An 11,600-nucleotide genomic window follows, 5' to 3' on the forward strand; every position below is an offset into this window, starting at 1 on the left:
TTCAAGTATGTTATTGTGAAATGTATTTAGGTAGATTTTTCAAACAAGTGTTTTATATCGAGTCAGTAACACAACTTACATCCCAGCTTTCTTCTACCAGGGGTGATCTGAGCCGGATCACCCCTACCAGATCACCATAGCTTGAGTTTCTTTGTTCTGCATGCTTTCCTTTGTTATATAACATTTTGGCGGAAATGACAAATCCACAACAAAAATATTTAGACGGAAAAGAATAATTGTTTAAAATTATGTAGAAAAAATCAAGTGTCTATTCTGGAAATCGAACTCAAAACCTTCAGCGTATAGACCCACGATTACTTTATTCCCCCACAATTCATACCCCTACACCAGGACGACTGGATAGAACCTCTCAGATAAATTAACAGATTTAAACATTGTATCCGGGGCTCATAAAGGGTATATACTATATAGTAATATATAAAATATATTATAATGATTGTGTGGCGTTCATAACTAGATGTTATGAAGCGTAAATGTTTTTTTTTAAATAGTCTAGAACAGTTTGGATGTAAAATAGTTATCCCATTAGGACTTGGTTTGTCAGTGTAAGATTACCCTCCGGCCCCGGCCATCGAGGTGATCTTACACTGACACACCGCGTCCTCATGGGATACCTATTACGGATTGACAAGAAAAACGCATTACAAATTTTAATTTTCAGAGTATGAAAATAGATAGGTAGTGCATTGAGGTCCTCGAATTTTCATATCATTTTATATTAGAAATGACAACCCATTTAGATACGACATGTTTAATATACACAATTTAACAACTGATGAGGTCTACAATCTTGGTCAGGCTCGTGGGCATGAAACGGGATCTCGTGGGCATGAAACGGGATCTAGTTAGGTTTCCTTGTTATCTCGAGTAAACGAACAAAAAAGTAACAAAAAAGAACGAAAATTAAAATCTGCATAGGGAAAAAAACTTAACCCTATATAACCGGTTTTATAGATTATAAAAACACATTCACCAGCAAAACAACAATATGTTATACTTTATCAAACTTATTTAAGTAAGCGTTTAACTACCTGATATGAAATCAGGACGTTTGTGACATTGTCGCATATAAATGGAATGATGAAGAAAAAAAACATGGAAATATATTGTGTTAAGGGTGAATGGATTAAAACATGTCGATATTATTTGTGTGATGTGCGACATGACACCCAAACCTTCGGCGAGTTAATGAAAACTGTGTTACATATTTTTAGGTCAACTGCACATCAAAATCGTAAAAAGGTCAAATAAAGTACAAAGTTGAAGAGAATTGAAGACCAAATATTAGAAAAGGTGTTGACAAATACAGCTAAGGTAATCTATTCCTGGGGTAGAAAATCTTAGAACTTCAAAAAATCAAAAGTTTTGTAATCAATTAATTTCGAATTATGACCATATCAATAACAATTCATGCCAACACAAAAGTGCTCACTATTGACCTTAATAACACAAGCATCCGAAGTTCAATTCAAATATCAGCTTAATGTTTATAATTGAACATATTATAGCATTGTACTTTCACATTTATGATTTTGTACTGAAATTTACTAAACAAATTGAAATCATCCCGGATCAAGAACTATGATTTAGACTGTTATTGTCGAATGATATGAATCTAATTACTTACATGCATAACATATGTACAAAAATCACGATCTATATTTCACGTCGAATGATATGAACGGAAGAGTATATATCCGCTTTCACTCATTATTAAAGTGAATCACTGGGTCTTGTATAACGTTAGTAAAGTACAATGGACCTTTCCTTTAACTTTAAATTCATAATAACTGTACCTTTAAGCAAGAGACGATAATAGTTTTCCGATTTTTATTTTTAAACCAAAATTATCAAAAATATAGGATTTAAGGATGTTCGCTCTTCTGTTTTAAAATTACAAGCTTTGTAAAAGACTGTTATAAATTAATAGTATATACATAACGGTTCTTAAAAAGCAGAAGAAACGGTAGGTATGTGTATTTGTTTTAAAGATACATTCATTTGAAAATTTGGCGGAAATGATTCTCTCTAGAGATTTCTTATATTTGACATTGACACCTATTTTCTTTCAACAGGTATGAGAAAATACAAGGATTTTATAAGAATTAAAAAAATGGCTTTTAAGCTATATGTAATAAAATTAAGAAAAGTTAAGTAGAGGTTAGCGGGAAATTTTTTCTATTGGCAAATATATATCATAAATATTATCAAATTACAAATTTTAGCTTTAAAATATTTGTTTTTCCCCTTCAGCATAGTGCTGATTTATATACTTAAATTATTCAATTTAACAAACAATTAGTTAAATCCGGTCAATAAAATAAATCGTGTTATTTAACAGGACGTATGGGCGTGTTTGTTTTCTCTATGAACAAATTCCTTTATCCAATTACCAAGAATATTTTTTAATCCATAATCCAGGTATCGTATAAAAAGGCTACCCATCATAGTATCCAGCATTGATACAACAAGTTATTTGTACACTTATAAGGTACGACGTGTGTGAACAAAATGTCTGATATAAAGCGAATCGGTATAATTGGAGCAGGACTACATGGTATTTCAGCACTTCGACGGCTTTCCCAAAATAAAGACTTCAAACTGAAATGTTTTGAGAGAAATTTTGATTTAGGAGGAATATGGTTGTATACAGATCAAACTAAAGAAGACATCTATGGACGACCAATTACCAGTCCCATTTACCATAATCTAAGGTAAGTTCCCATCAGGGCAATTCTAATATGCACTGTTGTAGTTTGTAATTCATAGATGGAGCTCCCCAGAAGTGTGCAGACTTTAGATAACCCGACATAGTCTCTTCAATAAACGTTTAAATAAAAGACATTAATATATCATTGTAGCAAGATTTTTGAATATTGTCTTAATTAGTACTAAAATTAATATTATTGTCAATAGTTTTGCAAATAACTGAGCTTAAACTCCTATCTTTTTATTAACACGAGTGTGTCTGCATCCTACCGGTACTAATATTCCCGCATTCCTGCAGAAAGCCATACAATGTATTTTTTTACAATTATGTCACTTGACCAATATTTTTTGTAATTTCATAGGGATGTTTAATCGTTGATCGAAGCACATTTTGTATGAAGCGTGCAAACTGATAATAAATATCAGTAAAAAATGCATCTTTATCCAATATGTTACAGTCTGACGTCGCGAAAAATAACATTTTACGTCAGCGACGTTAGCGACGTTATTACCTCCCCTGTAGCTATATTGTATGTCTTTAATGGTTTTAATAGTCTATGGGGTAAAGTTTGAAACTGACGTTATGAAAAATATTTAAAAAAGAAAAAAAGAAGTTTAATGTTTAATTATACGTCAGTAACATCATACGTTAGTATAGAGCTATTTTTTACGATATGAGACTGAAACATCGAATTTTAGATATGATTCCTATGGTTATGTTATTAGATGAGACCTCAACATCTGAAAAAAATCCATTGATTCTTATTTGAATCAATTGATGAATATTGTGGATATTCGAACATTACATTTGGTTTTTTTTAATTGAAATTATTATTAGGGTAACTATTATGCCATTTTAGAACTCGAAACAATCTTCATGTACGGGGAAAGCAGTATGTGTCACAGGCACTTGTCTCTGAATCTCTGTAAAAATACCTATATACTTTAATATAATACAAGATACCTAACTCATATATTTGAGAAATGTCACCACTGATGGAATAGGAAAATTTAAGTTTAAAATAGAAACTCGTAACTCATTAAACATACCTCAAATAACACTTATTAGATTTTTTTCACGGTATCTTTTAAAAATTTACAAATTTACTAGCTGGATGATAAGTTCTATTCAGAGAAAAACTAACAGCTTTTTGGGAAATACTTTGTATAACTAATCATTCGCTGCGATATTAACATTTCCATTAAGCTGTGAGAAGACGAAGTATATGGGTAATTGTTTGTCAGAGACAAGTGCCAGTGGTCTGTGTTCGTACCGGTTGACAATTAAGACAAAAATATGGTGTTGGAATGACGTTAATACTACAAGGAAGTTTTAAGAATGACATTATACATTCTTGTACATTCAGGTCCTTGCGCTCCAGTGAGTCAAGTAGTAAACAATCCTATAATTACCACGTTTAAGCTTGAGGCCTCCTCTAAAGATTTTAATGAATTTATTATGTAGTGGCAATCACAACTACACAAAAATTAGTCAAATACTGTTTTATGTCGGCTTCAAGTAAGTTTCAACTAGTCTTTTAGTACTTTAAATAGTTCCCTCACTTTCAAAGAACTAATCATAACTTTTGTAATAAAGCATACGATAATAATCGAATTATATAGTTTTGGAGTGTAAAATATTCTTTGGATGATTTATATAAATACGTGCTTTTTATGGTACTTTCAATTCACTTGAGTTGACAGTAAAGTTGCTCTACTCTTTACACTACACCTACAATCTTATCAAACAAAAGATTTTATTTTCAAGTCAATTGTCTTTTGGAAAACCTGAAGGCAAATGTATATGATGCAACCTATATAAAGCCTTCTGTACTGTAAAAAGATGAAAATGCTAGACATGCTTACTGAAAGTTTGATGAAATGATCAAGTGTAACTTTTCTATGTATGTGTCTGCTAAAACGTTTATCAACTTTTAATTTTCCTTTTATTGACGATGATGTTTCTTTGGTTCCATCTTAGGGTGTTTTTGTTAGATGTATTTCTATTTGTATCCATCTGATGAGTAAAGCCTTTTCAACTGATTTGTGTAGTTCGTTCTTATGTTGTACTGTTGCACTACTTTCCCAGGTTAGGGGAGGGTTGGGTCCCGCTAACATGTGTAAGCCCGCCACATTCTGTATGTATGTGTCTGTCTCAAGTCAGGAGCCTGTAATTCAGTGGTTGTCGTTTGTTGATGTGTTACATAATTTTTTTTTTTGTTCATTTTTTTGTACATAAATTAGGCCGTTAGTTTTCTCGTTTGAATTGTTTTACATTTGTCATTTCGGGGCCTTTTTATATGCGTAATTGGCTTTGCTCATTGTTGAAGGCTGTATGGTGACCTATAGTTGTTAATTTCTGAGTCATTTGGTCTGTTGTGAAGAGTTGTCTCACATTGCAATCGTACCACATCTTCTATGGAAGGGTTGAGCAATCGAAAACATAGTGATCCCAGCTACATTCTATATGTGCCTGATCGTAGTCAGGAGCCTGTACTCAGTAGTTGTCGTTGGTTTACAATATGGTTTTTCGTTTAATGTTTTATACATAAGTCATGCCGTTGGTTTTCTCGTTTGACCGGTTTTACATTTTGTCATGTCGGGGCTATTTATAGCTTATTATACTGTTTGTATTTTGTGTGTTCGGCCATCCGATGACCTAATTCAAACATGGAAATATTTGTGTTTGTGTTATTTTCGACTATTTCACTATCATGTTAAATAAAGGCAACAGTAGTATACTGCTGTTCGAAATTCATAAATCGATTGAGAAAAAAACAAATCCGGGTTACAAACTAAAACTGAGGGAAACGCGTCAAATATAAGAAGAGAACTATGACACAACGGAAACACAACATTAAAATGTAACACTCAGAGAAACGAACTATAATATAACAATGGCCATTTTCCTGACTTGGTACAGGACATTTTAAAAAATGATGGGTTGAACCTGGTTTTGTAGCATGCCAAACCTCCCGCTTTTATGTCAATGTTAAATATAACATTAAAATGACAACATTATATATCAGTAAAAGTATTCCACGCGCTAATAGTTTGTAGAAAGCAACCATATTGGTATTAAGGTCGAACTTATGGTCAGATTCCTGAATAAAACCCCAGTACAGAAGGGTCAATGCAATCAAACCGCAAAAATAACAATCCGCGCAAATTGTAGTGTACAATATAGTTGCTTACATCTCCGCCATGTTTGCCTATGGTGGATAGTTGTCTCCTTGGCAATCGTACTACTTCCGCTTATTATTTCCACTGGTACTGTTATTATTACCTTGTTTCCTTTCTATTTTTCAAAAGGGGAGGGGTGCAAAAGTAGAGCATGAATTGCTTTAAGTACAGTCTTTTTACACATATATTACTCTTGTCTGTTGTAGGACAGTTTCCCTAGGACCACTGATGGAAATTGACGATCATCCATTAGATAAATATGGGTTACCTTGCTTTATGACTCATCAGCAGGTTTTACAGTATCTTAATGGAATTGCTGATGATAGTGATATTAGGAAATTTATCAAGGTGAAATAAAGACGTAAATATGTGATTAAGATTGTATAAACGGTTTCTGGACGGGATAGGTTTAATCACAACAGGGTTAAACAGAGGGATTTCAAATAAGGATATAACTGTATTTCATTGTAAGCCTGGCCTATGTTAAATGTATGAGTTTTACCTAACAACGCGTAGCGAAGCAAGTTAAACGTATTTTGCTACAGTAGAATAAAACTTTACAAAGACTAAGATAGAAATACAATACAATTATCTCTATTGTTATGCAAAATGAACAATCTTCTTATTTTTATATTATATAAACGAACAATGAATTTACCCATGATGCTTTAGATTCTGAAATGGCCAATTGAAGTTTCATATGCATGTCATATTAATATGTTTTCTTGCTGATTATAGTTGCAGTCAATGGATTGACAGTTTTAAAAACTCTTTAAAGATACCAGACTTATAAGTTGGTACGCCATAAGCGCTTTTCGTCAATGTAAAACATTGTATGAACATGGTAAGTTTCAAAGTTAGAAAACCTAATGCGCACAAAGTATTGAAACTACGAAGGGGTCTTTAAAACCACCACAATTGCATCGCCAACCGGCAATTATGCTAAAGACTTCGTCATATTTAATGAAGAATTAAAAGAAGCTTGCTTTGTTCTTTAAGTTTAATTTCCGTTATATACTAGAAGATGATATCGTCTCACTAAATATACAAAATTTGTTGGCTACTTTGAACATATCTATCCAATCGAGCTGGAAATAAAGAATACCACAGATACGGTTAAGTTGTCTTCATATTTTGACTAACATCTAGAAATTGACAAATTGGATCGGGTTATAACAAAACTTTACCACACAATGGATGGTTTTCGCTTCTCAATTTTGAACTTTGTTTTAAAGTTAATTCACAGCTTGTATATTTTGTTGTACAAACATTAACTTATAGAAAATGCATAATATTTAATTTTTGCATCTATGATAATATAAACAATTTTTTGTTTTTATATCCCAAAATAGTTTAACACGGAGGTTAAAGAAGTCAGACCCATTGATTTGTCAGCAAAAGATACAAAATGGACAATAACGTACGGTGACATCAGATATAAAAAAGACATTCACACAGAGGAATTCGATGCTGTTGTGGTGTGCAATGGGTCAGTAATTATTAATAAAAGCGTTAATGGGATAATTTGATATTTTCATAGAAATAAATAGCTTGGTAACTGCTGATCGCTTCCATATACACCGCGATTTTTTACCTTAATTCTTTATGGATTTACGGGATTTGAACAGCGATTAACAAGTATAGCCTGTTACTTGGTCATTTCGTTTATGATTACTTTAATGAGCTTCTATTTCAAGTGAAGATTTATTGCTTCTTACAAATCAAAATAAAGCTCAATATACGTTTTGAATTTTATCAAGTATTTAATTTCATTATACATACAAATAATCACTTTAAGCTGCAAAGCACCTTAAAATCAAAGAGTAGCACCTTACTACGAACAAAAAACTGGATTTATACATATAGGTTAAAATATACGATTTGAAGAACATTATTTTTTCCCCTGAAGTTTACCTTACTAGCTATAGAAAATATAAAACTAGATGAAAACAAACAATAATACACTGCATATCAAACCATCTGTTTCTTTTCAATATGTATGTGCCAACAAAAGTATGAAAACGAAAGAAGATGTGCCTTTTTTAATTGGAGCACTGTTGCGTCAGCTAGATCTTTATTTATCGTTTCAGAATCTAATACATTCTGGGTAGTACTTTCGAAAGCGTACACAAACACGTTGTGGATAAATAAACAACGTCATAAACAATGGATTCTCTATATACTCAGTCAATGTCGTAACGTTATAACCGTTTGTGGTGTACGATCAATAAAACTACCTATTACCCTTCATATTCTGAAACGGTGAATTGCTTTATAACTATTTGATGATATTCGTTTACTTTAACAATTACTATAATGAATTTATTGCTATTGTCTTCAATTTTATTTTGATCTTTTTGTGTGATAATTTCCATATCAAGCTACTAAACTGAGAATATGTGTTTCTCAGTAGAAAAAAAGTGAAAGAATAGATAGCATTATAAGCGAACGTCCTTGATGTCATAGCAATAAACAAATTATCTGTTGTCTTTCAACTCGAAAAAGCTACATCTGATTTCAACGCAATTCGTCGTTTCAGAATATAATGCATCCTGGGTAATATTTTAAAAAATGTACACCAAAACGTCGTGATTGGTTAAAAATTTCATAAACAATGGAAATTCAACCAATGACGTGACGGTATAATCATTTTGGGGTACGAACAATGAAATTACCCATAGTTCTTTAGATTCTGAAACGGCCAATTGCCAATCGATGAAATAGTAAATGAGAAACTCCCTCTCGTTTTCAAAGCCAAAGATAATCTATAATTATCAACCTAATAAGTGTGCATGTTATTGTCAAGTGTTAGTTAATTGAAATTTTGTATATTTGTTGGCAGAAATTGTTCAGTGCCAAAATATCCGGACGTAGAAAATGAGGAGGAATTTCAAGGACTTTTACTACATAGTATGTGGTACCGTAGACCAGAAAATTTTGTAGACATGAAGGTTGCCTTACTTGGCTGTCGGTATACAGGGATAGATCTTTCCTTTGAGCTTACAAAGTTTGCTAAGAAAGTAAGTTATTATCTTGTGTGTATGGTTTTTGTTCACGCCCTCCTTAAAAAAATAGAGAAGACCAAACGAGATATAAATAACCATCATACCAATACAAACATCAACAGAAAACGAAGATTAAGCAACGCGAACCTCACCACAACACTAAGGGTGAACTCAGAAACCCAACCTATCAAACACCAGTATATTTAAAAGATGACAACACAAGGGCTGCATCAATCTAAAGTAGTTTACATGTGTTGGGATTTCTTCGAAACTATTCGCTTTTAAGCAGACTTGCAAAAATTATTTATTATAGAGAAAAGAAAGAATGATTTACATTATTAAACTGCTAGAAAAAATCATGCAATTGGTATCATACATTAAGCATAAATTAATCTATCGATCTCTAAACACTAAAATCAATATATCGTTCACATTCGTGTTGTATATTAGATACAGCGTTTTTACTGTTCTTAATAGTTGTTCCGTAAAAACAAAGTCAAGAATAGATACCAGGCTTACAGTTTTTGTACACTCGCGTTTCGTCTACAGAAGACTCATCAGTGACGCTCGAATAAAAAAAGTTTAAAAAACCCCATAAAGTACGAAGTTGAGGTGCATTGCGAAACAGTACATATCATTCCGATGTTTTCTATATTTTCATTTAGCATACAATAAAGTTTGAAAATCATGCACATTGTAATAAATGGTGTCATTCATGGCAAAGAATTGTTGATTGAATTATACTTCTGTAAAAAGATATTTTGCAAAACGTTCTACAAAGAACCTTTTTCAACTTGTTTATGACATGGATATAATGATAAAAAATAAAATAACAAAATACCAAACTCGAAGGAATATTTAAAACGGAAAGTCCCTTATCAAATGGCAACATCAAAAGCTCAAACACATCAAACGAATAGAAAACAACTTGCATCTTTCAGACTTGGTACAGGCATTTACTTATGTAGAAAATGATGGATTAAACCTGTTTTTTTAGCAAGCGAAACCTCTCACTTGTTAAGCAAGAGAAGACACAAGGGATGAGATACCCACACAGAACACTATTTCTAAATAAATAAAACCTTGATATTTCTTTTAAACGTCGAATTAAACTCTCTTCTTACAACGGAGATCTATTATGGTATTATTTACTCTTCGTTTCAACAGTACACATATTCATTTTTAAATCAGCTTTTGTTTTGCAGGTTTATCTTTGTCATAAATGGACAAAAGCACCAACAATCCTACCAGATAACATAATAGAGAAACGTTCATCGTTTAAGAGGTTCACCAAATCATCCATCATTCTAGAAAATGGCGAAGAACTGGACGTCGATGCTGTTATCTATTGCACTGGATATGTACAAGAGTTCAAATTCTTACCTGAAGGAATAGTCAAGATCGGGAAAAACTGCGACGTCAGTAATTTCTTTAAATACATATTTCCACCTGAGTGGCGCACACTGTTTTTCCTGGGGTTACCACGGCAGGTGTCTTTTTTCAAGATGAGTGATCATGAAGCGCTATTTGTTCGTTCGGTGTTAGAAAACAAAGCAAAATTACCGAATGATGAAGAAATGCGAAAGATTATTGAATATGACGGCGCAAATCGACGAATCACTTGCCACAATCAGTTTGATTGGGACGAAGAACTTTCCCAGTACGCTGGTACTTTTCAACCGTATCCACCAGTAATGAAGAACATGTGGGCACAATATTTTCAGTCTTGGTCAAATGATTATAAAAACTGTAAGAACATTACGTACAAAGTTCTTGGACACGATTCATTCAGCGCAGAGTAAACATGTACTTGTCCGATAATTCTTTCACTTCCTATAAAGAATAACGACAATTATACATCGAATATTGTTACAATAATGTAATGGTCAACCTTCCCGCTACTATTACATAAAACTATCGTCTTAAATAAACTATTTTTCTCAAGAGACGTTGTAATTTGACTCCTATAAATACTTCTAGATCCCTTGTATACTGGTCATACATTTGGTAATTTAATCTTCCCTCAGCTGATTAATCAGTATTCTGAAGCAGATCAACATCAGTTACGTCATCCCTTTGCAAACACAGGTTACCATGCAAATTGTCTCCAAATAGTCTTAAATATCGTGCATGGAGTTAGAGGAAAGACAATACATTTCATGAAATAAAACCAAACATAGTAAAAACCGTTAAAGAATATAATATGTATGAAAGATCAATGTGTTATCTGTTTTGGTCAAGCTAGAATAACTCACAAGTATCTTTTAATTAATAGATTTCAACCGCAATGTATCCCTTTTGATTTCAAGTTTACCATAAAACATGTTTTAACTGAATGTATTGCTTTCTCCGATATTCGGAGGAAACATTTCAATGTAAATATTTTTTATAATCTATCTGATATAATCCCAGTTAAAACAATTGTTTCATTTTAAATAGAAATTGGTTTATATTCCCAAATATAAACACAGTGTATTAGTTTAAACTGATTTAGATTTTGTACCAGTTTATCTTATTGTTGAGTTGTATTTGTACTAATAAATATTCTTTCGTAAACGCATGTTTTTTTTTTTCTTTTTTGCTATCACACGTCGGCGGGTCAATTGTAGCACTAGTATTGATTTCACCAGCAGGATTGTTTTAAAATATCTGGAATCCTTTTATAATCAAAATAATACAGGT

The 11,600-nt window shown here is 32.4% G+C and overlaps 1 protein-coding gene across 3 annotated transcripts; it reads left to right on the forward strand.

Annotated features, from left to right (window-relative positions):
* Positions 1–2,454: 2,454 nt before the first annotated feature.
* On the forward strand, positions 2,455–11,078 carry LOC143053598 (trimethylamine monooxygenase-like). 3 transcript variants are annotated; one of them, XM_076226389.1, is made up of 6 exons: positions 2,455–2,735; positions 6,120–6,261; positions 6,652–6,757; positions 7,266–7,402; positions 8,756–8,933; positions 10,124–11,078. In XM_076226389.1, the coding sequence occupies exons 3-6, from the start codon at positions 6,749–6,751 to the stop codon at positions 10,718–10,720; spliced, it is 921 nt and encodes a 306-aa protein (XP_076082504.1). In that variant the 5' UTR covers positions 2,455–2,735; positions 6,120–6,261; positions 6,652–6,748; the 3' UTR covers positions 10,721–11,078. The 3 variants fall into 2 exon arrangements, with proteins under 3 accessions (XP_076082504.1, XP_076082505.1, XP_076082503.1); XM_076226388.1 differs by lacking the exon at positions 6,652–6,757.
* Positions 11,079–11,600: the final 522 nt, after the last annotated feature.

The sequence above is a fragment of the Mytilus galloprovincialis genome, chromosome 12 (assembly GCF_965363235.1).
Source record: "Mytilus galloprovincialis chromosome 12, xbMytGall1.hap1.1, whole genome shotgun sequence".
Lineage (NCBI taxonomy): Eukaryota > Metazoa > Mollusca > Bivalvia > Mytilida > Mytilidae > Mytilus > Mytilus galloprovincialis.

Excerpts from the sequence above, each read along its gene's own strand:
- LOC143053598 (XM_076226388.1), top strand. The coding sequence starts at position 2,533 with ATGTCTGATATAAAGCGAATCGGTATAATTGGAGCAGGACTACATGGT. Across the intron at positions 2,736-6,119 it reads CCCATTTACCATAATCTAAG|GACAGTTTCCCTAGGACCAC; the intron begins GTAAGTTCCCAT and ends TGTCTGTTGTAG. Across the intron at positions 7,403-8,755 it reads GCTGTTGTGGTGTGCAATGG|AAATTGTTCAGTGCCAAAAT; the intron begins GTCAGTAATTAT and ends ATTTGTTGGCAG.